At 49.9% G+C, this 23,877-nt stretch overlaps 8 protein-coding genes across 8 annotated transcripts; 3 read left to right on the top strand and 5 right to left on the bottom strand.

Annotated features, from left to right (window-relative positions):
* BDV27DRAFT_53384 (uncharacterized protein) lies at nt 1-2,969 on the bottom strand. The gene is made up of 5 exons (XM_032076875.1): nt 2,883-2,969; nt 2,692-2,799; nt 1,953-2,632; nt 1,676-1,897; nt 1-1,613 (listed from the first exon to the last, which is right to left on the bottom strand). The coding sequence occupies exons 1-5, from the start codon at nt 2,889-2,891 to the stop codon at nt 110-112; spliced, it is 2,523 nt and encodes an 840-aa protein (XP_031922594.1). The 5' UTR covers nt 2,892-2,969; the 3' UTR covers nt 1-109.
* Nucleotides 2,970-3,730: 761 nt separating this feature from the next.
* Nucleotides 3,731-5,017, bottom strand: nctA (negative cofactor 2 transcription regulator complex subunit BUR6). The gene is made up of 3 exons (XM_032076874.1): nt 4,922-5,017; nt 4,195-4,740; nt 3,731-4,116 (listed from the first exon to the last, which is right to left on the bottom strand). Exons 2-3 carry the CDS (start codon nt 4,736-4,738, stop codon nt 3,857-3,859), a joined length of 804 nt encoding a protein of 267 aa, XP_031922593.1. The 5' UTR covers nt 4,739-4,740; nt 4,922-5,017; the 3' UTR covers nt 3,731-3,856.
* Nucleotides 5,018-5,497: 480 nt separating this feature from the next.
* Nucleotides 5,498-6,444, top strand: BDV27DRAFT_136007 (uncharacterized protein). The gene has a single exon (XM_032068674.1). It carries the CDS (start codon nt 5,558-5,560, stop codon nt 5,858-5,860), a length of 303 nt encoding a protein of 100 aa, XP_031922592.1. The 5' UTR covers nt 5,498-5,557; the 3' UTR covers nt 5,861-6,444.
* A 681-nt stretch (nt 6,445-7,125) lies between these two features.
* Nucleotides 7,126-10,424, top strand: BDV27DRAFT_149529 (uncharacterized protein; the record flags this gene model as incomplete). Its single annotated transcript, XM_032071067.1, has 5 exons — nt 7,126-7,169; nt 7,244-7,353; nt 7,424-8,140; nt 8,202-9,231; nt 9,290-10,424. 5 exons carry the CDS (start codon nt 7,126-7,128, stop codon nt 10,422-10,424), a joined length of 3,036 nt encoding a protein of 1,011 aa, XP_031922591.1.
* Nucleotides 10,425-10,981: 557 nt separating this feature from the next.
* On the bottom strand, nt 10,982-13,666 carry BDV27DRAFT_136005 (coronin). The gene is made up of 9 exons (XM_032068673.1): nt 13,576-13,666; nt 13,480-13,508; nt 13,363-13,422; nt 13,147-13,289; nt 13,037-13,085; nt 12,876-12,979; nt 12,340-12,801; nt 11,584-12,292; nt 10,982-11,526 (listed from the first exon to the last, which is right to left on the bottom strand). The coding sequence occupies exons 1-9, from the start codon at nt 13,607-13,609 to the stop codon at nt 11,251-11,253; spliced, it is 1,866 nt and encodes a 621-aa protein (XP_031922590.1). The 5' UTR covers nt 13,610-13,666; the 3' UTR covers nt 10,982-11,250.
* A 4,035-nt stretch (nt 13,667-17,701) lies between these two features.
* Nucleotides 17,702-19,975, bottom strand: BDV27DRAFT_136002 (translation initiation factor eIF-2B subunit family protein). Its single transcript, XM_032068672.1, has 2 exons — nt 19,477-19,975; nt 17,702-19,410 (listed from the first exon to the last, which is right to left on the bottom strand). Exons 1-2 carry the CDS (start codon nt 19,632-19,634, stop codon nt 17,952-17,954), a joined length of 1,617 nt encoding a protein of 538 aa, XP_031922589.1. The 5' UTR covers nt 19,635-19,975; the 3' UTR covers nt 17,702-17,951.
* Nucleotides 19,976-20,201: 226 nt separating this feature from the next.
* On the top strand, nt 20,202-20,798 carry BDV27DRAFT_162569 (GFA family protein; the record flags this gene model as incomplete). The annotated part of the gene is made up of 4 exons (XM_032073415.1): nt 20,202-20,309; nt 20,377-20,538; nt 20,594-20,714; nt 20,767-20,798. 4 exons carry the CDS (start codon nt 20,202-20,204, stop codon nt 20,796-20,798), a joined length of 423 nt encoding a protein of 140 aa, XP_031922588.1.
* On the bottom strand, nt 20,762-21,847 carry BDV27DRAFT_53328 (phosphoribulokinase/uridine kinase family protein). The gene is made up of 2 exons (XM_032076873.1): nt 21,658-21,847; nt 20,762-21,567 (listed from the first exon to the last, which is right to left on the bottom strand). Exon 2 carries the CDS (start codon nt 21,565-21,567, stop codon nt 20,881-20,883), a length of 687 nt encoding a protein of 228 aa, XP_031922587.1. The 5' UTR covers nt 21,658-21,847; the 3' UTR covers nt 20,762-20,880.
* Between the last annotated feature and the right edge of the window lie 2,030 nt (nt 21,848-23,877).

Genomic DNA, 23,877 nt, shown 5'->3' with positions numbered 1-23,877 from the left:
GAATGTACAACGTCTAAACTCATACATATATCCGGTTATAGGGGCCTGCCTATGCTATGGGGTAGTTGGACAGCTAATAATATCAAACAAGTTCAACATATCACATCAACTACTCATCCAGCGGGTCACTCCAGCCTACTCCGGGGTATCCCGCTTCTCCAAATAAGGTGCTCCGCGCTTGCACTGTGGCAGAAACCTCCAGAAGAAATTCGTACAGTATGACCACGTTGGTTAAAACATGGCCGAGGGTCGCTGACCGCGGCTCCTCATCAGCAATCGCACTCTCGGCCTCTTCTTCTGCCATTGCATCTGCCGCTGGCTCGGGTTCTTCACCAGCCACTGTTGCTTTGTGCGGATGGTCCACTTGGAATGGCTTCGCTAGTCGCTTTCGAAGTTCCTCCGCTGCCGTCGTTCGAGGCGAGGAGGACTCACGAGAATCGGGAGAGCGAACTGAAGATCCACGAAGCGGTGAGCCCACGGCGGCCTGTCGGGAAGCTGGTGTGCCTGGGGGATCTTGCACAAGTGAGGACCTCCCTCGGGGTGACCCAATGTCGGAGTCTAAGGACATCTTCAGTGGTCGCCGTTCAGGAAGACGCATTGATACTTCGAATGGTTGCTGAACGCGGCCAGTGTCTTTAGCAGGATCATCCTGATGGAGTAGGTCCCGCCGAGCTGCAACTAGAATGTCAAAATCCGGCACATCCTTCCGCCATTGCTGGATTCTCTGCACAAGTCTTTGCAGTGCGGATGTGAGCGTTGGTGTCTCAGAGCTCGACAACGAGGGTTCTTGATAGGCTAGCTTTATTTGGTCTAAGATTTCCATAGGTCCATCCTGGGCTATAGTCTGACCGTCGTATACGTATTTAGATGGGTCCACAAGGAGCCAGCTGTCAAGGGATATAAGGTGGGAAGATGCGATACTCATGAGAACCTCCGTTAATGCTAGGTTAACGATGACACTATTAGTAAAGAATGTCTCCACACAGTTCAGCAGTTCCTGGACAATAGGGTCCTCCTGGCGAATCTCCAGTGGGCGGTCATCTTCCAGGCCAGTTTCAGCCGGTGGGATATACAAGTGAGATTCTAAGATCAATGAAGCATCCTTGAGGTAGTCCTCAAAGGACTCATTTAGCGTGGGGTCATCCACAATCGACGTGGCCATTCCTGTAAGCTGCTCCAGCTCTGCATTCAACTGCCCCACGGTTCGTTGCCCGGCATATTGACCAGGAACCGTTCGGATCAATGACCGGGCAAAAGTATGATGCCGTTGGAGGATGACCGCCATTAGCCGTAGCGTTGCCAAAACAGTTTGCCGATTGGCAGACTGCAGCCCTAGGAGAGCAAGGTCTCTCAGGTTAAATAGTGAAGGTGACGGTTTCGCAGCTTCTTCAGAGAAAGCGGCTAAAACGTCCAAAGACTTCCGCCGGCTTACTGACATGTTCACTTTCAAAGTAGGTGACGTTTCCATGTCGGAAGGTGAGGCTAGTAAGAAGTGGAGAATACGATGTACCAGATCATCCTGGTTAATCGACTCCAGAATGCGATTCAAATAGGTAAGCACGGCAGCGGTAGAACCGCCTTCGACATCTGAGGACTCGAGCAGTGATGGGTATCTGTTCACGCACAAGGGTCATATCAGCAACTACTCAACCATTCCACCCTGGGACTCACTTACAGAAGTTGTTCGAGAAACAAGACCTGAAAGTGATCTAGTAATGTGCCGTTGACTTCCGCTGATTTGCAGTGGTCAATAGTGTCCTGCCAAAATAATAGATACGACATGAAAGAATCTACAGTTGCCCCCAGTGCAGGAGGAAGAGCAGTCTCTTGTTTCGCATGATCTGATAGTGCAACAATGTGGGGCATCTTCTCGTCGGAAGTTTCATCGAAGGACAGGCTTTCAAACATCAATCAATATAGCTCGAGGGAAACGAGATTAACAAGATACTCACTTGCCTAGCTGACTATACAGCGCACCTAGTCCCGTTGCCATTAGCGTGGCTAGATCGCTCTCAATTAACCATCTCTCTAGGTTCTTTGAGCGAGAGGCTGTCTCTATCAGATAAAGAAGACCGGTCCGAGCAAAATCACCCGCACGGCCCCCGTGATGAACATATTCCACTAACAAGTAGAACAGTGGGAAGTCATCCTTCCGAGTTGCACCCGCGAACTCAACCCCAGTATTGGTTTGTTGCTCACGGTCTTGGTCTTCGGACCTCGGAGCAAACCACGCAGGGAGAATATCAGGTTGCAGACGGATATTATTGGCGACACCAAACAGCAGCTCGACAAGCCTTCCTTCCACATCTTCTGTGTGTTTGTCTGCACGTCGGACAAGATCCACCAGCGCCCGCGCAAATAGCCGGTTATCCACTACTCCATCCACCTCCGAATCGATCAAGGTATTGAAGAAGACAGCGGCGGAACGGAGCATTCCATCGTCGTAAGAAGACAGCGCGAGTTTGGTGACAGTCACGAAGATCTGAGAAGATGCAGCATATGCTAAACACGGATGAGGAGCCGGGCCTCGTGATTCATCGCTGAGGACGGAATTTAGTCGGTCAATGCAGTTGCGCGCATGGGTTGTCGCAGACTGATCTCCCGACGGCGAGTTGGTAGAGCGCCAGATTTGCTACAGAGGGAAACGTTTAGTCGAGGCCTGACAGGCGGCGCAGTGAGAGAAGAGCATACTTGCAGAGTATTACAAGTCCGCTTGAATGCCGCCAATCGCTCGGTAGGAGAGCTCGCCCGGTACGTCTTGGTAGATAGCGAACGGGATCCGCCGATTAAACGAGACCACTACCGCAGATTAGCTAAATTGATTTCCAATAGTTATTGAGGGAGACTGTTAAGTAAGGGCTCAGACGCAAGAGTCAACTTACAAAATCCATGATTGCGTGAGAACAGCATGATACTATTCATCCGCATACATGGTCAAACTGTGGTGTTATGGTCGCACAGGAGACAACATCCACAGGGATGGGCATTAGTGAGACAGGCACAATTGCGATTTGAATGAAACGAGGAAATCTACTAACTGGCTTTTCTTCACCTGACAGCAAGATGGCCGAGTCAGTTAAGGCGATAGATTGTATGCTTTCCAATTGGCTAGAAGCTATCTGTATCATCATGAATGGATGATTAGTAACCTAGTATGCTGAAACCCGATTATCAAAGATAGCAGGGTTCGAGTCCCGACCTTGACATTCTTTTTCCAACAGGTTGTAATCACATCATTGTGATCTACATCAAGTATCTAGTGAATGCGTGATCATATTACCTTGGGGTGATATGAAGATTATTCACTGTTAGACCCAACCAACAAGCCTTCATCCTACCAGTGTCACTAACCAAAGCATGCCATGTGCAGCTATAGTGCATCATACACTGAACTTTGAGTCAGGTGTAGTTTATTTGAGGGGTGGAGCAAGTTTGGCTGGTTCCAGACTTGGTTATCACTAGTGAACTTATTGGCTATGGAAGCTGACAGTGGCCATTTCCAGACATCTACATCCACTACCAATGGGTCTACCATAGACAATATGCCATACGGTATCGATCACCATTCAAGCCCATGGGCTGGAGATCGACTCATAACTGAGTGAATTGTTCGAAAATGTGCTGAATCAAAAGGGAGAATACCCAAGGGTACATATTCACATCGCGAGATGCAAATCAAACCATGCCCGCCATCACAACGCCGAGAGAGTATGCGCCCGCTCTCCATCCCAGTCTAAAATATCGCCCATCAAAGTCGTTTAAACAAAGAAAAGTAAAAATGAGGTTAGGAAGCATAAAGCGCGAAGAAAAAGGAAAGGAAAAAAAGTGAGGTAACGCCGACACCCATTATCCATAGCTAGTCGCTGTCGTCTTTCGGTCGTCGACCTCCGCGCTTACGTTTCGGTTGTTCGTTTTGATCACTTCCATCATCATCGTGCTTTCTTCCTGCCGGTTGATCGGGCACCTTGGCAATGATGTCGGCCAGAAAATCTAATACTTCATCTTTCGCGACCGCTTGCTTCAGATGCGATGCGGTGACGCGTTTCGAATTCCGGTCTTTGGCTTCCTTTGCAGCCTTGGTGACAAGAGAGATCATAAAGAGTTCTAGAGCTTTGGCTATAAACAAAACAAAACGCGTCAGCATCGCGTCCTAAATAATCCGGAGGTATAGCAAAGAAGGAACATATCACATACAGACAGCGATTGGAGTCACCTGCGCTACCTTACCGACATCTTCATCGGCTTGCATAATGCGCTTAATGCGCGCGACAGGGAATTTTGTCTTCACTTCCACGCCCGCCGTGGGGTTTGACTGGGGAGGCTCTTCCGGCAGCACCGGTGTTGGTTCGACATATGGTGGTTCGACATATGATGGTTCGACATATGTTGGTTCCACGTATGTTGGTTCCACGTATGTTGGTTCCACGTACTTAGTTTCCGGTATGGGCACAACCTCGGCAGCGCGCGCGATCCGAGACGACCGACGAGCCATGTCGGGATCTACAATCGGGTCTGCGAAAGGAGGGATATACTGTTGAGAGGCTCGACGGGGTGGGGGTGGAGGAACAGGGTGGTGGTACTGCGGGGTGAAATAGGGAGAGACGTTGTAGGATGCGCGGTGATGAGCCAATGGGTTCGCTAAAGAGTATATGGGCTGGGGGATAGAGGGGGGAATGGGGGATTGAAAGGTGGAAAAATCGGGAGATCGAGGTCGGTAGGAATTATCCTGATCTGTCATAGCTGGTGTGGGTTATTAGCGATTAATATTCCTGCAGAAAAAAAAAATAACACTAATTAAAATTAAAATAAAAAAATAGAAAAAAGTGGTGATGGGGATGCGCGAGCGCGAAACAGGAAGCCGCTAGTGTGATAAATATGGGGTTGGGTGAGTTTAGTTACTGTGGTTTTTATGGGCACGTACCTTGAAATTTGACAATTTCAGTGGTCAAGAGGGATTCCAAGTGGACATGAAAAAATAAATAGAGTATGTCACGCCTGGGAGAATGTTATAGGCATCGAATGGAACATTAAAATACAGGTGTATAAATAGAACTCCTGGACAGTTCCTTGTTTGGTATTTCAGATCTGAGATCAGATTGTCGAGGGAGTAAACAATCAATAATAACGGTAATAAGGTAAGAGATTGGTATGTGATTTTTGGTTAATGGATTGTTTTGATCGATCGCGCCACGGATGGCCCGAGCTTTTGTCTTGCTTCGAGAAGAGAAAACGAAGGCTAAGTGCGTGGGCACAAGAGACTGTGGGCTGTGGGCACAGCAGCCAGAAAATCTGAAGGGTCCTGGCGTCCTTTTTTCATCCGCAGAGCAGCGGTCGCCCTTTTTAACCCTGCGCTCCCGGTCCACTCGCACACTAAAAATATGTACTAAACCATCATTTGGTTAGCCTTGAATGGTTTTAGCTTTTTCTTTTTCTTCTTCCACCGAATGTTTTTTTTGTGCTTTTATTTTTTCTTTATTATTTTTTCTTATTTTCTGCGGTTCCTTCACTCTCCCCTTCTATTATTTGATACACTTTCTAATGATGATCTCGAGAACTTATGACGACATTGGCCATGACTTTTGTTGCAGGCGCTACTCCATATTGCCTTACTAACGCTACAAGTTTAGAACCTCCTATCTTGTCCTACGTCTGTTTATTGATATATTCATTCTCGTTGTTTTCATCCGCCCCTTCTTCTTGCGAAGGAATTATCCGGGAGATGAAAATAATTACTGATCTCCTTCCTCACCCTCATCATCATCATGACCCAACGGGTGGCTCTCATCTGACCACTCGCCACCACGACCGTAAAGCGATTCAATGTGGAAAAGGCCGTGATTGGGTCCCAATCCTGGTTTAGCCTTACCGCGCGTGATCCCGTCTGTCGGCTCAGGATTCTCCATACTAACTAAAGACAGCTTTGAAGATACGTATTGTTTATTTTCTGCTTTAGCCGTGTGTATCTTTCTTTTTCTCGTCATTCCTGTCACTATATTCCAATCAGGGCCTTCTAATGTTGTTGTCTCCTCAGGATATTGTTAATCGCATCCTTTCTTTTATCTCTCGTTCTTATGTTGCTGCTGTCGTTATCCTTATACTGTTCTTGCTGGTATCACCTCGAGTAGGCGTGAATGTCTGATGGAATCCTTCGCAAACTGCCCATGACGGTCGATGATGATAGAATGAGCCTAGAGATGTTGGGAAAGGATGAACACGGTAGGCAGAAACCTAGCATTGGTATCGCCGCTAGTTTCATCCTCTCTTGCTAATTACAGCAATACCGCATCCGTGACGGTGAAAATAACTTGATCTAATCTGATGGCCAATCGGTTCTGCTGCTTTCCTACAATTTTTTGATCCAAAGTAGTCCCGGAAGTCAATATATTTTTTATTTCAGATATGTCGAGTATATCGAATTATGTTGCTAGAGCCCGTATAGAGTTAAGCAGCCTACCCTCAGTCCCAGCCTTGTTGTCGTGTCGACAGAACCCCTGATGATAGGTCACGGGCACCTGTCAGCCTTGGGCGGTGTAGGCAGTACTAGGAGGTCGTGCAAGCCATTCAAGTGAAATGATCGACAACCTGCACCAACACGTTTCAGAAAACCATCCGAGGCTTTTTTCTTTTTTTTTTTGGTCAACTAAACGCAGTACTCGAATGCATGATGTTGTTTTGAGACTCTACTGGTCATATCTATAATATGTATTCTACTAGTAGGACCTCGTACATACATACATATATCTCCCTTACAGGGAAGATAAAGAGGACAAAAAGGGAGAATGCCGGTGAATGACCGCCCACAATTGTCACACTCCTTAGGGCGGGGAGCAAACAAGCAAACAGGAGGGACGCCCGGTCCGCACATTGTTCCGTTCCGACCAGCCTCCGGCCCGTCCAGTCCAAATTTGGTCAATCAGTCAGATTGCGACTTACCACGATCATTACTCGCTCGCCATTCACCTGCGACGTCGTTGGGAATGCGCTTCATTACCTACTGATGGCGAATTGAGCCATGCCATCTGCCTTTGCCATTTGGGCTAGCCTTTACGTGTCATACGCGCCGGCTATCTAACTTTCGGACTTATCTCGTGCTCTCTTGACCTCCGTCTTGACTCGATTTTCCCCATGGCTGCAACGGATCAGCCTTCGGGCTTGATGGATATTGCGAGGTAAGCAATACCATTGGGGATCGCCCTTTTAACCTTACAATGCGTGGTGGCTCATTGTGTTACCGGTGAATTAGCTCTCTCACGCAAGATGAAATTCCATTCAAGCTGCGATGCGCTATCTGCAACAAGCTGGCTGTGAACGCGTTCCGGTTGCCTTGCTGCGATCAGGCTATTTGCGAAAACTGTACGAGCTCTACATTCCTTTGCTATTCGTTGTCTTCCCATCATGACTTGATCTAACGATCTCGTCTTAGGCCAAGCGTCACTGCCAGAGACCTGTCCTGTCTGCGCACATACGCCTCTCTCCTCCGATTTATGCAAGCCGAATAAAGCTCTCAGGACGACTTTAAAGGCTTTCCTTCGTACCGAGGAAAAAAAGCGTGAAAAAGAGCGCCAGTCGGCAACTCCTGCGGCTACCAATGATGCGACCCCTGTGCAGGGAACTCCGGCCCAGCAAGAAACACCCGCAGTTTCCGATATCCTGGAAACTAAACAGGAAGAAGTCATACCAGAAGTGTTACCCACTGTTGAAGCTCCGTCAGAGGAGCCTCTAGCTAGTGGAAACCCGTCGGAGGCTGTTACCGAGCAAACTGATGGGGATCATGAAGCTCCTGTGGAATCCCAACCCCCGGCCGAGGTAATTCGCGTCCCTTACACTTGCAACAAAGAAGCGCAGTTATTGACTGTCTCGCCTCAACAGGACGAACCGACCGAAACTGTTCCCACGGATGGAACTGAAAACCCGGATGCGACGCAGCAAAACGGTTCTGGCGAAGGAGAAGATGCAGATGATGCCAAATTGGCTCAGGAATCTGAACAGCACATGTCCCAGGGCCCGGGGTCAGGGCAAGTGCTTCCGAATGGGATGCCGTTCGGCATGGCTCCGGGGATGTTTCCCATGGGTTGGAACAACAACGGGGACTTCAATCCGATGTCTCAGTTCATGGGCAACGGAATGTTCAATCCTATAGGTATGTGTCTCACCTCGTTCATAAATTCTATAAATGGGAATTGCTAACGGTTTGGGTATAGGAATGGCCGGCATGATGGACCCGATGGTCGCGAGTCAGGGTATGTTTGGAGGTTACGGGATGAACATGAATGGCATAAATACGGGGATGAATTTCGACGCGGGTCAAGGGATGTATGGGGGATGGGACGGCTCACAAAACAATATGTGGAATGGAGGCCAAGATAAATTCAATCCAAATGCTTTCGCAAATGGTATGGGCCCACAGTATGGGGCCCCCTCTGGATTTGGCGGATATAATATGTCTCAACCCAACGGAGTTCATCCTCAAATGCAGCAACAACAATTCCCTAACCAAGATTTCCAATCCGGCTATTATGGTCCCGGGTATGGCCGGGGCAATTTCCGGGGCCGTGGTCGCGGATTTTACCCCGGTGGTCGTGGCCGCGGCGGCTTCACGGGACCTATGCAAGCTAATTACCCTCCTAATGCTAACTACCCAGCGTTTAATTCCCCTAACTTCAATCAAGACATGTCAACCCAATCGCAGGAAGGCGTATCTGCAGAGACGCCGACTGGAGACCCCAGCGGCACTGAAGCGACAAATGCTAATGATGAGAATGCCCCAGGTGGCGATTTGGATGGCACTAAAGACCCATCAATGAATGATAATACTGCTGACCTGGGCGACAATGGTGAAGTCAGTTCTGCAAATGGCCCCACCATGGAAGAGACTGGTCCAGAGGACTCGGAGCTGCGTGGTATACCAACCATTGACAGTCTTGACCAGGCCAATGCCGCCCAGGGGATGCACAATGGCCCTATGATGCCGGGGCCGATGGGGCCAGGCTTTGGCCGAGGTTATATGCGTGGTCCCTTTCCCGGAGGCCGTGGAGGGCCTTTTGCTGGGCCACCCTTCATTCCCGGATCTGCCATGCCTGCACCTAGAGGACCTGGTGTCGAAGGCGCACCAGCTGCTCCCCGGGCGATGCGGGAAGGTCTTCCAAATACTAGTGTTCTCCGGCAGCGGAATTTCCAGGGAGCGGGACGAGGACCTGTCTCATCGGTGAGACCCTCTGATGCTTCGCAGAGGTAAGTCGTACCCTCCCGTCACTGACGGTCTGTAGGCCTAGTCTAACATTGTGTCCAGCACAACCCCAGCACCTCAGGAGGACAACCGTCCACGTTCAATTTCAAGGTCGAAGTCGCGAGCTCGGTCGGCATCGAGATCGAAAAGCCGATCTCGTTCCCGTGCGCGGTCGCAGTCCACCAGTCGTCGTCACAATCGCCCACGCTCCGCAAGTATCGAGAACGGCGCTGAGGACTCCGAGCGCAGACGTGAGCGGCCAAGAAGGCCCCGTCGTGAAGATAAATACGACGAACAGTCTCAAGCGGAAGATGACCACCGCACTCGTTCACCTTCTGTTGATTCCCGCCGGTCATCTCGGCGGGACAGGGAGCGAGACAGAAGAAGCGGCCGTCGATCGCATCGCTCGCACCGCCACCGCAGCCAGAGTCCCAGTCGCAATGGAGACTCTCGTGATGCCGATCGTCTCCCATTGATCCCCGAAGAAAAAGACACCAACTCTCGAAGCAGGACACCCATCGTTAGCGAGGCCCAGGAGAGCTCCAGCCGGACCTACCGATCCGGCAAAGACCGCTCCAGTCGTCGCGATGAGGAACGTGAGGGAGATCGAGATTCTCGACGTCGGGATCGTGAAAGAGATCGCGATCGTTACCGGGAAAGGGAAAGAGACAGAGACCGTGAGAGGGATCGTGACAGGGAAAGGGAAAGAGACAGAGATCGTGAGAGGGATCGTGACAGGGAAAGAGATAGAGACAGGACCCGCGATCGCCACCGTGACCGTGACCGTGATAGAAAACGGTCTCGTCGCGACCGAACTGAATCTCCCGTCGACAGTGACTACTCATCGCGACACCATTCCCGGCGTATCAAACGAAGCCGCGAAGACGAGATCCGTGATAAAGACCGAGCAAGAGACAAACCCTCTTCATCATCAACCAAGACTTCTGAACCGGAGAAAGACCCTCATACGTTAGAGCGTGAGGCCCGCAACCGCGAGCGCTTGTTGAAAGAGCAGCAACGGCGCGAAGCGATGCATGCAGACCGCGATACTGGTAAACCCAGCCGTCGACGCGACAGTAGGCAGGAGCGGCCGGCGGCCGGTGGCCGACGCCTCACTTACAAGTATGAAGATGACGAGAGCGATGCCGCTCGCGCGGCACGAGTAGAAAATGAACGAGAAGCCAGTCGATGGGCATAAAAATCCTTCATATCTTCCTCATACTCCCCACCTACCTCTCGAGCCATATGACTTTAACTTTTTCCTCACCATATCTTCCCCTGTCTTACAACAAAAGAGCATATAGAGCGTTTCAGGTATTTTTCGTGGGTTTGGAGTGTTGTTCTTGCATGAAGGAGAGCGGGCATACTTAGTTCATGGATGTTGCTGTTGTTTTGTTGACTTTGCGGTGGAGTTGATGAGTATCTACGCTTTCGTTCTTTGTAGATATACCTCCTGAAGATCCCTGATAGGATGAAATAGCGCCACATGTGGCAATTTATAAAGCTAGATATCTTGCGTCAGAGCTTGAGAAGAGAAGTAGTTAATTCAACACGTAATTGAGTAGATTGTCGCTTGGTCGCCTTTGATATATATATCCTACTGGCATTAAGTACCTACCCACGTGACGTATGTAATGCTATACATCGTTCGAAATACTAGTACTTATCAACCCTCTACGCACTTCATTTTCTCCCCTAAACTGCTTAGGATTTGAATTATACCCCCATTGTTTACATACGGTTGAGCTGATGATGTCGTTCAAGGAAAACATATATATTTATCATAACTGATTAACCACACATATCGTCAACTTCTATCATTTCCGCTCAAGAAAACCAGGTAGAACAAGAAACAAAGAAGCAAAAAATGGTATTTGCATTGACATTGCAATCATGCTGTCAGTCATAATGAAAGGCATATAACACGACATCGATGGCTATGGACAAAACGAGAGACGGGTCTTTTGGAAAGGAATCACAAGAAGAATACAATTATTATAGATACAAAGCCAGAGAAGGACTGTTTAGCTCAGCCTGGCCTCAAGAGCCACAATCTTCTCGTTCAGGCTTTGTATCTGCTTCTCTTGGTTGGTCTCGAGAGATTCGATCGTCTTGGTCAGACTCTCAATCTGCTGCTTCTGTTCGTGGACTTCGTTCAGTAGAGGCCCGACCATATGTGTGAGCTTCTGGATTTCGCCATGGAGGGCGCTAGCGGCCGTATTGGTGACTTCCGGAATATTGAATCCGGAAGATGTCTCAACCGGGGTGCCGACAGTAGGAGAGCGATCATTATCCTGGGCCTGCTATTGTGGTTAGTGTGTGGTATGGTTATGGTTCCAACCTTGGATGGTGCTTACTGGAACAGGGGTGGATGGTTTGGAAGCAGTCTGTGACTTGCTTTCCTCCCTCTGGTGCCAAGCGTTGGTCTTGACTGGTGAAGCAGACTCTACGGTACGAGCTTCCCGCTCGACGGGCTTAGGCACCTCGTCAAAGCTGGACTTCTCAGCCGCGGGCTCCGCCTCTTCCTCATCGGCAAACTTGTTCACCATGGCAGCCATGGAAGCCCCTTGCTCCTTCATGGACGGGGCAGGCTTATGTACAGGAGTCGGCTCGGGTTCGGGTGCCTTCTTCACCGGGGTCGGCTCTGCGGGCTTCGGCGCAGGTTCCGCCTGAGCTACAGGAGCGCCCAAGGTCTCCGTAGGCTTGTCTTGTACACCGGTAACCTCCTTCAGGCCCTCTCCTTCATACAAGCTAGCCATGGAAATCTTCGGTGGAATGGCTTCCTTGCCGGCGAACCATTCGGATGGGCTCATAGCGGGTGTCAGGCCGATTGTGGGTGGATAAATATCATCCTGGAAGGTCTCGGCACGGCGAGGGACGATGAAAGAGATCGGCTCAATATAGGTATCGCCGACGGTCTTGAAGGCGCGGGTTATCTCGTTATCGTGGATATTAACACCGCGCTTCGGCATGAAAGCAATGCCACGCTGAGGATCGGCTGACTTGTATTCGGCAAGATATTCGAATTTATCATTTTCCAATTCGAAATAACGGATGTTACCATCACTAAATGGCGTCAGAACACTTTTAAAATGTACACAAGTCTGACTTACCCTCTGCCAGCCAAGTATAGGCACTGGGTGCCATCGTCCCAGAAGGGCATGCAGACGCCAGAGATGGAATCAAGAACCTTGAATCCGTTGATGGGCTCCGCAGGAGCGCGCATGTCCCACAATGCGAGCTGGCGGTCGCTCATCCTGGAGAAACCGGTAGTCGCGATCCGGTCACGCTCTCCCAGCCACACGACACGGCTGTTCTTCGCACCCGAGTGTCCCTGGACCTCATGCGCGGGACGTTCCTGACGTGCATCCCAGATCCGGAGCTTCTTGTCACGGGAGGTGGTGACCAGGAGGGAGCCATTGGCACTCCAGGACTGTGAATAAACCATATCGCCCACGTTCAACGTGAGTTTGGCAGCACCGGCCTCAATATCCCAAATCTTAACAGTGAAGTCGCCGGAAGACGTAGCCAAGACATTTTCCGCCGCAGGGTTGAAGAGCACATGTCCGATTTTCCTGTAATGTTGTTAACCGTTTACTGCGTCTAAAGTACATCCATGACAAGGTCGGCGCCGTGGTGAGGGACTAACTTCGGGTGACCGCTCAGCTTTCCGACAGGCGCAATATCCTGAACATCATCGAGGTCGACATCGGGGCGGAGGGTGAAGTTTTCGGGTACGCGCCACAGGAGGGCCTAGATCGGGTTATTTAGCATTGAGATTGGAACCCTCGGGTTAGTTTGGGGTTGTACCTTGCCGTCATCGGAACCGGATGCAATCAGGTCATCGTTAAAAGGGTTCCTAGGTACGTTGGCTTTCTGGACGTGTGACTTGGCTTGGATATGAAGTGACCGCTGCTCACCAGTCGGTATCCAAGACTGCTGCAGTGTGACCACGGAACAGAGGGATTCTCTCAGGCAATTTGCCCCGCTCCTCCAGGGGAATGACGGCAAAAGCACCACCTCCGCCAGCTGCCCAGTTTACAGACAGGTACTTGGGGTTGACCTTGAGTAATCGTTAGTACATATCGCGCGGACGGGTCAGGGGGGTGGTCGGCGTGGAACGGAGGCGGGCGAACCTTGACGAGATTGCTGTCCCAGGCATTTGCGGACACACGGAGGTTATCATAACATTGCTCCTACAGGCGTTGTCAATGAGGCACTGGTATTGCGATGCCGAGGAATTTGCTGGGTACCTTTCTTGTGTTCCGCCCGAAGACGTGTCCTAAAATGATACCTGTCAGATTGCGGGCAACATCAAAACGAGGGGAGGGAATGTAATGGCAGCTCACGGTATTTAGAGGAACGGACGAAACGACCAGACATGACGTTGTCACAGATTGAGACACAACAAAAACCGTGATCACGACAAAGGAAAAAAAAAAAAAAAAAAAGAAAAAAGAGCAAAAACCGAGCAGGAGGAGAGGAGCAATTGGAAGGGTAACTATGAAACAGGGAAGCTGTCGGTCTGGGAAAGTCGACGCCGTCCACTTTTAGTCGGAAAGTAGGTCTTCGGTGGGACGACCCGCACGCGGGAGATGGATTCACTGGGTGACGGTTGCAGGCAATGGGGGTCCACGCAATTTAAAGATCAACAATCAGAGTCAATAACCGTTCAATTGTTGAGAACCGGAAGTCCGATTGCATTTGGCATGGAAGTGAAAAAATTGATCCCAACCCGGACACCTCGTGACGATGGTATATTGTCGGTATGATACCGTCGGTAACGCTGGTTTCTTATGGTACATAGTATACTCCGTACACAGTTGTACTCGTCGGAAGGGTAAGGTATCAAATGGATACGATACGCCTAGCCTACTCTGGGTCTAGCGCCTCCCGCCGCAAAGTGGCTGAGTCAGCACCGCCCAGATGCCCAATTTGCTCAGTTTGTTTACCGCCTTGCGTTACTCCGGAAACTGGCGCTTGGATCGTCAAACGACAAGCCAAACTTCCAAACCAAACTCAACATCCATCACTGGGAAGAAAAGTCCCTGGCGACTGACGACTTGACCCTCGCGCTACTTACCATGCGGGACCCTTCCTCACTGCAATTTGTCGACAATTGATGGTGATTCGCCCTTCCCCGCTTTGACTTTTCATCTGTTTGTATAGCTTGCAGTGTGTTTTTCTTCCCATTCTAGACGGTGGCTCCGAAAGCTTCTGCCTTCATCTCTCCGCTCTATTTGAGTATCCTTTTACCGGTACCAGCAATTGTTTGTTTTTTGTACATGATGGATAATGAGAACTTGGTAATGATACCTGGCGTGACAAACTTCAGCCTCCGCCTTGACTGACGCACTCTCAGACGCAATCACGAGCCCCTGCCCGCACACGCATACCCGCCGCTGGGCTCAGAGAAATGAGTTCGGCTAATACTAATTCACGGTCAGGCATCTTGCCGCCTGGCTCAATTGCTAAAACGTCGTCGCGTAAGTGAGATAACAGCCGGATTAGCAAGACTGTAGCGCTCACAGGGACAGAACCGACTCGTCCGAGGAGTACCACACAAGGCGCTGAGACCACCAGAACGAGAGCAACGTCCACGACCTTGTCAGGAAAACCTCAAGGTCGTACGAATTCCCATGCAACGACTACCTTGACTAGATCCGCTTCCACCACATCACGAACTACCAAAGCGTCCCACGCCACCGGATCTAGTGCGCGACCCCACTCGGCATTATCACGCCCTCAGACTTCGCTAGCCGGCGCCCGACGACCCAATGGCCATACAATTGCCCGGCCAGCAACATCATTGGACACCCATCACGAGGAAGATTCAAGCGTTTTGGGGAAGAGAAAGGGTAGGCGACAATTTCACTTTGATTCCCCCGGTTTTGCAAGTTTCGCGAGCCCGTCATTATCAGCAAGCATGTATGAACATGTCCCACATAATCAGTCAGGAGCTCAGTCGTATTCTTCTCGAGAATATGAGGGACCCCCGCGACCTAATCGCCGTGGGATATCCCTAAGCAGTGCTTTGGATTCGTCCGCTATGGGCCGTCTCCCCGCAAGGACGCTGGACCCAAAGACTTTTCCAATGCATAGGACGTTAGGCCCTCTTGGATTAACTACCCCTACCACACCCACCCCTTCGTGCAAGCCCCCATCACCATCTAAACATTCCTCGAAAAGGAAACCTCCCCCTGTGCCTCAGTTTCTCACTAAAGATTCAACGATCACCTCTTTTAACTTCTCTACAGGTGCCGAGTGGGACCAAGAAACACGCGAGAAGACGATGGAGGAATTCTTCAACGCCTTTGTCTCCCGAGTAAGTCAAGCGGGTCAGGAGAGTTTCGGACTCAAAGAAACCGTGGAGGTGTACAAATCAAGAGGTAATCGTCCAAGTTCTAAAGACAGGGTGTAAAGGTGCTCATGTCGTTCGATTTGCAGTGAACGACCTTGAACAGTCTCGAAAAGATCTCACGGAGGCAAACCTGGCCTTGCGCGTCGAACTCGAATCAATGAAGGCTCGCATCGGAACAGCAGAAGGCGCTTTACAGGATGCCCAGAGAGAACATGAGCTCGCCATGGATGGGTTCAGTTCGCGCAAACGGCTCGAACTTGAGACCGTGAGAGCTGATAGTAAGAAGAAACTAGAGAGCGTAATTGCGGAACATGAAGACCAGCTCTGCGAATTGAAACGGCGATTTGAGCGTGAAATGGACGACGAAAAGGCCTCGCGACTCCGCGAAATCAACCAACTCACATCGCAGACCGCCCTGGATGCGCAACGTTCCCAGATTGAGCTGGACAGAAAAGATCGGGAAATTGCTTCGCTCCAGAATGATGTGCAAGCCCTGCAACAAGAGATTGAGCGAGAGCGCAAGAGCACCCAGGGTCTCCGGAAGAACCTGGACACAGCCAGCAGCAATAGCGTAACTCTAGAGTCGTCGATTCGCGCGCTCAAGGCCCGAATCGAATTCTTGGAGTCCGGTCGTGAGGAGCAATCTCAAGCGTTTGAGCGGTTGAATCAGCAGATGATGGATGCTCTGGCCGAGACCAACGCCACCAAGGACAAGTTGCGGAAAGAAGAGACCCTCCGAAGGAAACTACACAACCAGGTTCAGGAGCTCAAGGGCAACATCCGGGTTTTTTGCCGTGTCCGACCCTCTTTAGAAACGGAGCCGCAGACGGGCATCGCTCAGATTCAATACCCTGATGCATCGGAAGAGTGCAAGGAGATCAATGTTTTGGGACAGGAAGAGAAGAGCAGCCTGGGCGCCATTACCAAGAAGAACAACAACTTCGCCTTTGACCGGGTATTCGGGCCGTCAACCCAGAATGCGGAGGTATTCGATGAGATTAGCCAGCTTGTCCAAAGTGCGCTTGATGGGTACAACGTGTGCATTTTCTGCTATGGACAGACCGGTAGTGGTAAGACCTACACTATGTCTTCGTTGGATGGCATGATTCCAAGGGCTGTGCACCAAATCTACGAGACTGCCACGAGTCTCAAAGAAAAGGGTTGGAAGTACACCATGGAAGGAAACTTCGTGGAGGTGTACAATGAAAATCTGAACGATCTTTTGGGCAAGGCGGAAGAGCTCGACAAGAAGAAGCACGAAATTCGGCATGACATGCAACGAGGCAAGACGATCATTACAGATGTTACCACTGTGCGCTTGGATTCGCCAGAGATGGTCGAAAGTATCCTCAAACGAGCCGCAGCCAATCGTTCGGTCGCTGCTACAAAGGCCAACGAGAGATCATCGCGGTCTCATTCCGTCTTCATCCTGAAGCTCATCGGCGAGAATGACATTACCGGCGAGCGCAGCGAGGGAACGCTCAACCTCGTGGACTTGGCCGGTAGTGAGCGACTGAGCCACAGCGGTGCAACCGGCGAGCGACTGCGGGAGACACAGAATATCAACCGCAGTCTGAGCTGCTTGGGTGATGTGATTGCCGCATTGGGACAGGGTAAGGACGGCGGACACATTCCCTATCGCAATAGCAAGGTAAGTTCCCCTGACTGTTCCGTTTGGAATCAAGGTACTAACGAGTTGCAGCTTACCTACCTCCTCCAATTCTCCCTGGGAGGGAATTCGAAGACGCTCATGTTTGTCATGGTCAGTCCGCTGCAGGCACACTTGGCCGAGACCTTGACTAGTCTCAAGTTCGCCACGAAGGTGCACAATACCCACATTGGGACAGCGAAGCGACAGGCGCGCGTTCGTGATTGTTAATGATACCTTGGATGGTGATTGGCGTTAGATATCCCTGCCTTTAAGCCGGTGTTTGGAGTTCATCGTTGAAGATACACCCCTTTTCTACTTCTTTTAGGAATACTGTTTCATGTAAGGACTTGTTTAGCTCTCTTAATCTCAAATTTCTTTCTACTGTGACTTTTCACGATATTCACATCTCGAGATCTCATAGACAGCAACTGTAGAGTGAATATGGACACTATTCACAGAGTCCCTGATATGTCTGGGTTGAATGAGTGTTTGTATCGTGGTGGCTCATGTGATGTGGATGATATCATATCTTTTGGCTTCGTAGCGATCTAGATGTGGTTTCTGATAACTTTTTATCGAGTGTTATCCTGCCATATGAGAAATTGAGGCATGTCTGGTACGACATAAGATAGTCGCGCTATGTAAAGTGCTATCTAATTACAGCTCGTAGGCCAGTCAATAGATAAGTTTAACTGGATGAACGACCGCCATCATTACAAAGTACCAAAGTACCGGTCAGCCCTCTCTGTCAACTTACGGGACTTCTCCTGAATACTGTCCTTCTCAAGGACTCCCTCTTCACAGATGAAGGCATCCACCATGTCCAGAGGAACCCATTCAAAGTAGTTGTTCTCCACCGTGACAGACGAATTCTCCTGCTCCGACTTTCTCCCTCTCATTCCATTCTCTAGCACCTGCACACCTTTGACACCGTCGCTGCGCCATGCACTTGACACCTCGAAGGAATCATTGCCCTCGGCGAGTTCGTCGTTGATTATCCCGGCCGTTCCATTGACCTTCTCAATGTCGCTAAGCACCACAACTCGCACGCTTGGGGTGACATGCTTCGCGCTGAGCACCAAAGGTAGAGATCCGGTTTTGTTGCTGACACCCTTGGTGGCGGAAATGCGGTCCGCACCGAGCAGGACGATATCGACGTCTTTGGCGGCCAGGGCAGCTGATGCATCAGTATACATCGTGATATGCAGACGCTTGTCGGGAGAATTTGACTGGGATTTGAATGTGGATAAGATAGACGAGGCGAGACTGGCGCCCTCGAAAAGCGGCCTTGACTCGAGGACCCGCAGTTCAAGTGTTTGGATCCCGAGCGCATCGTATGCTTCCAAAATACTGTCCCGGATAGTGGAACTGGAGGATATGGTGAGCATGGTAAGCCGATCCTTTTGTGTGCCACCGGACAAAAAGTGAGACTGAAGGTAGGAGATGAAGGATTGCTTGACCTGCTGTGCAGTATCGGCGCGATTCCTCAGGTGAAAGTCGATCAGAGCCAGGATCCGATCCCATTTTTGCTCGGCACCGGTTTTCTGCTCCATGATATCTTCTATCTCCGCTAAAACAGATAGAACGGCGTTCTGCGTGGCTGCACCCATGCTTTCCCGTCCGTTCTTGATGAGATGCCATGCCGCCATTCGAATCATGGCCCACCATTCTGCATCAAGGTGGGTTTGCGTGTACACGATAAAATCACGAAACACGGTGAGCGCTATCGCCGTCAACTCATGCGCGCCGCTCTCATGGTCCGCTCGCAGCCGTTCCAGACCAGTCGCAAGAGCCCTTCCTGCTCGCTCGTTGGTTGTACTCTCAAACCAGACTCTTTTTAAGCTATCTTGCAGACGCGGAACGGTGGTCAGGCTTTCGTCTTCGAGCACTGTACGCGGATCGTACCACTGCCACCCTTCATGTTCCCAGTCAGTCCGAATAGCCTCCTCCCCCTGTCCCCCTTCTGCCGGATCTTTGAGACGGAAAGCGAACGGATGAACGGTCCATTCTCTGCCGATAGACGGGTCACTGAAGGTGAATGGCTTGCCGGTGCGCCAGAAGCTGAGATCCGACGGGGTGAGGTTGGTTTCTTCGCACAATTCACGCCACGCCGCCGCGAGAGGGTTAGGATCATCAGGATCGATGCTACCGGAGATAGGGGCAAGGTGATGACTATATGTAGAAAGTCATATTACTATAGTCGTACTAGGCATGGTTGGTTTTGGAGTCGCATCATACCGGTACGTCCTCACTTTTTCGCTCCGCTTGAACAACGCTACGGACGGCTTGTTAGGCTGCCCCGGAGGAAAGCGAAAGATGAAGGAAGAGACGACGGCTCTCTTTATCATAGTATGAGATTGTTGGGTTCTCTGGGAGTCCTGTGCTTGGGTTGCCATTTCCTTGAGTGTCACGATCGGGTGTAGAATAAACTGAGCTACCCCGCAGTAGACAGTAAATCAATCGCAGACCTAAAGGCCATAGGGCGCATTTCACTTGAGGATGCCTGTGGATGGCATTGTATCGGTTGGGATGATAATAAATAGAAACATGAAGACAATCCAACGCATTCCATAAATATGGAAGGGTAATTGGTGAAAGGGTGGTATGATACAATGTGATATAAATGAAATGATTTAATATGACAGAAGGATGAGATTGGTCATGTGGTCATGATCACATCACACCTTCTTCATAACCCTAACTCAGTCAGATTCTCTAGTAATAGATGTTGCAGGACACTCTGGGTATACCGTAGATATAAATTACTAGAATATTAAGATGATTACAACGATTGTCCTTATAACGAAAAGAGATTAGCCACACAACGAACCATGACGTCAACCCTCCGGCGAACCCTATACAACTCGACAAGTCGCCCTCGACTGAACTTTTCTCCCTGTCAATTCAGCAGACCGAACCTCTATTCTAGCTCCATACACTTCTTCCAATCGCCCCCCAAAACCATGCCGACTTACCCTGGATCGTGTTATTGCCGGGATATCGAGTACGAACTGTCCCTTTCCTCACCCGATGACGCACGGACTTCCCTCTGTCACTGTAAAAACTGCAAAGTACGCAGACACTGCAATATGTCCTCTCTCTATATGCCACTTATGAATGCTACTAACACAGGAATAGAAAGCCTTCGGAACAAACTACGGCCTTACCGCGAAGATCCCCAAGGACGCTCTCCGACTCACTAAAGGCGCCCCAAAGGAACATGTGGCCGACAATGGGTCCGGATCGCTGATTCATCGCGAGTTTTGCTCCAATTGTGGCAGTTTTATCTGTGAATATGGGGTAGGGATATACGACACTATGCCGGCAGGAAAAAAAGTGATGTTGACCCTCACAGGATGCCGTCAAAGATCAGTTCCGCTATTTATGTGTTGGGTCCTTGGATGATCCCGAAGCGCTGCCACCAAAGGGCGAGTTCTTCTGCAGCTCTAGAGCCAATTGGATGCCAGAGATTCCCAGTAAATCTTCCATGTCGTTCTCCACGATGCGTATAGTTGCTAATGAACTCAGACGTGTTTCATAAACAGAAGATTAAGGAGTGAGTAGGGTTCAGTCTAAACATAAGTCGTTATGTACACATGTGGTGTTGTTTATGGTGTAAATAGGCAAGTCGATAGAAGCAAGTTATGATGATACCTCAGTGATGCTACGGACCACCATATCAGGCTCGATCAGCTTGTCCCGGATTGTAAGCGCATTCAGATAGTCGTTCCTATCCACCCGAAGATACCCATCTTCTATTGTTTTTTCTATCCCAGCGCTGACGTGACGTTTCGCCACACGTTCCCGTGCTTCTTGCAGGTCCGTGTCGACGAACACACGGTAGTCAACCAGTCGTGCGACGTCACGCCACTCAGGCTCATCCAGAAGGAGATAGTTGCCTTCAATGATGAGGATCGAAGCGTCGCTGGATATCATGATGCTATCCTCTACTGGATCCTTGGTTTCATGATGGAAAGCGGGTGCATATATGGTCTCGTTGGAAAACGTATCTGTCCACTGCCGTAATTGGTGAACGAAAGTAATGAATCGGGCGGCATCAAAGGTCCACGGCGCTCCACGCCGGATATATGCCTCCTCTCGATTCGGGAGCTGGTCCAGTGTCGCCCGCGACAGATGGAAGCCATCCATGGAGACCAGCTCAGTCTGGATAGGATTTTGCCCTGAATTCAAACGCTGTGCAATGGCAGTTGCCGTTGTTGTTTTGCCAGAGCCGGGCACGCCGGCGATGGCGACGAGATATCGCTTCTTATCATGGGTTTTGGCCCGGTGGCGAATGATGTCCGCGATACGCGTATACTCTTCCTCCATCTGTGAGTAATATTAGACGGGCGATATACTTTCAAATAAAGTTATAAAAGAATGTATGTTGCGTCAACGCGTAGCTGCGTGGCGACTCACTATGAATATTCGATAGCCTCAGCGGTCGGATAGATGCGATAACCCCAACGACTCAGACAATTGAATTGTTTGTCAAGATGATAACTAGAACTCTGTATGGCACGAGCTTATATAAAAATACCCCATCCTTGAAGTATGTCTGGGGGTGTGGAGAGACCGGCTCACAGTGCTCCGACAACAATGACTTCAATTTTACGGAGCTCTGTCCACCGTCACCCGAGGCTACTCGACACCCTCCCTGCAGCCTTGAAAGGCATCAAGGTAACAAAAGTCTCGTGTTAGGATCATATGTATGCGCTGGCGGCTAGCAGATTTTCTTTATCTCTGAGTAGTCTTCAACATAGACTGACCCCAGTATTGTCTGGGCCCGTCAATTATCCATGAGTGCAAATAATTTATTGGTGATAACCGTGGGATGTCAAGGAGCATGTGAAGATTATATATATATATATTTTTTTGCAAGAATCTCTTGTTGGGGTATATCCACTCTCCCCTCTGTGGAGTGCATCACCGGAGGGGAATCATATCTTTTATCTAATCTGCGTGAAGAGAAGAGTGATGCCTATCTTATCACGGCAGTTAAGGAAAATTGTGTATTAATTTAATGTCGAAGCTCCTCCCACGATCATCCGCTAGTGTCAATCTCCCGTGGACGCAATACTGTTTCTGTATGTGTGGAGCGCGGCTTTTTCGAACGTCTAGTCGCCCGCAAGGGAGGTAGGGGCGCCACATAGAAGCATAAAAGTTGCTCATCCAGGCAATGTGCGCATCGCGGTCGCTGAAGATCGCATGCGACACCCCGCGATTCACACGCTTTACATGGAAATGTTGAACGTTCTGTGTCCACCCTTGTTTCTTCGCGCTGTGCAGCGTCCGGACTTGGCTCCGATGGCCAAGAAGAATTCCTGTCTTTTTGATGGCTCGGCGGCTCTGCAAGGGCGGGACGGGCTTCTGCGGGACTGATAAACCAGGATGACCATAGCCATTGCGAAAAGCGTCGAACGAAACAATGTTTACTGCAGTCACTGCTTCGGAGAAAGGTGCACGACGCGGGGCTATCCACCCTGTTTGCCATGATGGTTGGTTTCATCGGACTGATTTCGGTAGAGGGAAATGCGGAACAGGAACCGCTACGTTGTCACCATTAGGCGGGAATGTAACTTCAACCACGGAAGTCTACCCACCGGTCAGGGGATTTTTCTCTACCTCTTTCTTCAAGCAAAAATGACCGGGTGCTCTCGACCGTGTATATATCGTGGTGTAGAAGTAGGTCACTGTATCACAGACAGATGCGCAGGAGTATATTTAACACTTGTCGGATACTATCTCCAAAAGTATATATATGGAGAGGAGGAGGAAATGCGATGGCGCTGTGAGATGAGGGGACAAAGACAAACAGCTTTGAGGAAAGAACAAAGGAGGTGGAGACATTCCAGAAGAGGGGGTTTAAGGGAATCAACGTATATCCACGACCCTTGGCAAGAATGACAAGTCACGATGCAAAGCCAAGGTCTGGGCCTGTGATCATCCATCGTGTGGTTGCTGCCAGCGCATTGATCAAGCAATAGTCAAATAGCCAAATCAATAGATTTGCATTCCAGGCAGGTAAAGATCAACATTACGTCAACCACCTGACCCTGTATGGGTCTCGTATGGAGGTACCTGTACCGTACATCGTTGGAGGGTAATTTATGTCTGTTTAGGCATGATTCTGTCCCGTCTGTCCGTACACCTCAAAGATAGCCGGTAAGATACCTGTAGGGCTGTGGTATGAAAAGAACCAGTTGACCGGGTAAAAGTTCCGAGACGTGATATCCAATAGATCCCGACAGGGACTAGTTTGACTCCCCATTGCCATTTCAGGTTTCTGCGGTGGAAATGAGAATCCACCTCGAAGCAATCTGAATTTATCGGCCGTTAGATTTTTTTCTCACTTCTCCAACTGATGGGGCTGATGTTGACGGAGACTAAGTAGAATCAGGTGAACCCAAGGAGACTGTGACGTAATGATTTGGTTTGGCTTGCTAGCTTAATTAAATGGGTATCTTCTTTCTTTCTTCCATGTTTCTGGAGGGCACTCTCACTTGCACGTGATGTTATCTTTTCTCTCCCCCCCCCTTTTCTTGTCTTATTTATTTCTGTTATATTTTGAATTCCTGGTCTCGTTTAATAAGACATTCGTCCACAAGACCTTGTCGGACACGTATCCATGTCTAGTGC

The sequence above is a fragment of the Aspergillus caelatus genome (assembly GCF_009193585.1).
Source record: "Aspergillus caelatus strain CBS 763.97 unplaced genomic scaffold BDV27scaffold_259, whole genome shotgun sequence".
NCBI classification, from domain to species: Eukaryota; Fungi; Ascomycota; class Eurotiomycetes; order Eurotiales; family Aspergillaceae; genus Aspergillus; species Aspergillus caelatus.
Note: the sequence above shows the minus strand (reverse complement) of the source record. Positions and strands in the feature narration are given on the sequence as shown.

What these genes read in the sequence shown, in the direction of transcription:
- BDV27DRAFT_136005 (XM_032068673.1), bottom strand. Translation starts at nt 13,609, where the DNA reads ATGTCTGGTCGTTTCGTCCGTTCCTCTAAATACC. An exon ending in CGTCCGTTCCTCTAAATACC is followed by an intron (nt 13,509 to 13,575) that starts GTGAGCTGCCAT and finishes GTATCATTTTAG; the next exon opens with GACACGTCTTCGGGCGGAAC. An exon ending in AAGCTGAGCGGTCACCCGAA is followed by an intron (nt 12,802 to 12,875) that starts GTTAGTCCCTCA and finishes ACAACATTACAG; the next exon opens with GAAAATCGGACATGTGCTCT.
- BDV27DRAFT_136007 (XM_032068674.1), top strand. Translation starts at nt 5,558, where the DNA reads ATGACGACATTGGCCATGACTTTTGTTGCAGGCGCTACTCCATATTGC.
- BDV27DRAFT_136002 (XM_032068672.1), bottom strand. Translation starts at nt 19,634, where the DNA reads ATGGCAACCCAAGCACAGGACTCCCAGAGAACCCAACAATCTCATACT. An exon ending in GAAAAAGTGAGGACGTACCG is followed by an intron (nt 19,411 to 19,476) that starts GTATGATGCGAC and finishes TTCTACATATAG; the next exon opens with TCATCACCTTGCCCCTATCT.
- BDV27DRAFT_53384 (XM_032076875.1), bottom strand. An exon ending in GGACTTGTAATACTCTGCAA is followed by an intron (nt 2,633 to 2,691) that starts GTATGCTCTTCT and finishes TTCCCTCTGTAG; the next exon opens with CAAATCTGGCGCTCTACCAA. An exon ending in CTGTATAGTCAGCTAGGCAA is followed by an intron (nt 1,898 to 1,952) that starts GTGAGTATCTTG and finishes GATGTTTGAAAG; the next exon opens with CCTGTCCTTCGATGAAACTT.
- nctA (XM_032076874.1), bottom strand. Translation starts at nt 4,738, where the DNA reads ATGACAGATCAGGATAATTCCTACCGACCTCGATCTCCCGATTTTTCC. An exon ending in GGTGACTCCAATCGCTGTCT is followed by an intron (nt 4,117 to 4,194) that starts GTATGTGATATG and finishes TTTTGTTTATAG; the next exon opens with CCAAAGCTCTAGAACTCTTT.
- BDV27DRAFT_53328 (XM_032076873.1), bottom strand. Translation starts at nt 21,567, where the DNA reads ATGGAGGAAGAGTATACGCGTATCGCGGACATCATTCGCCACCGGGCC.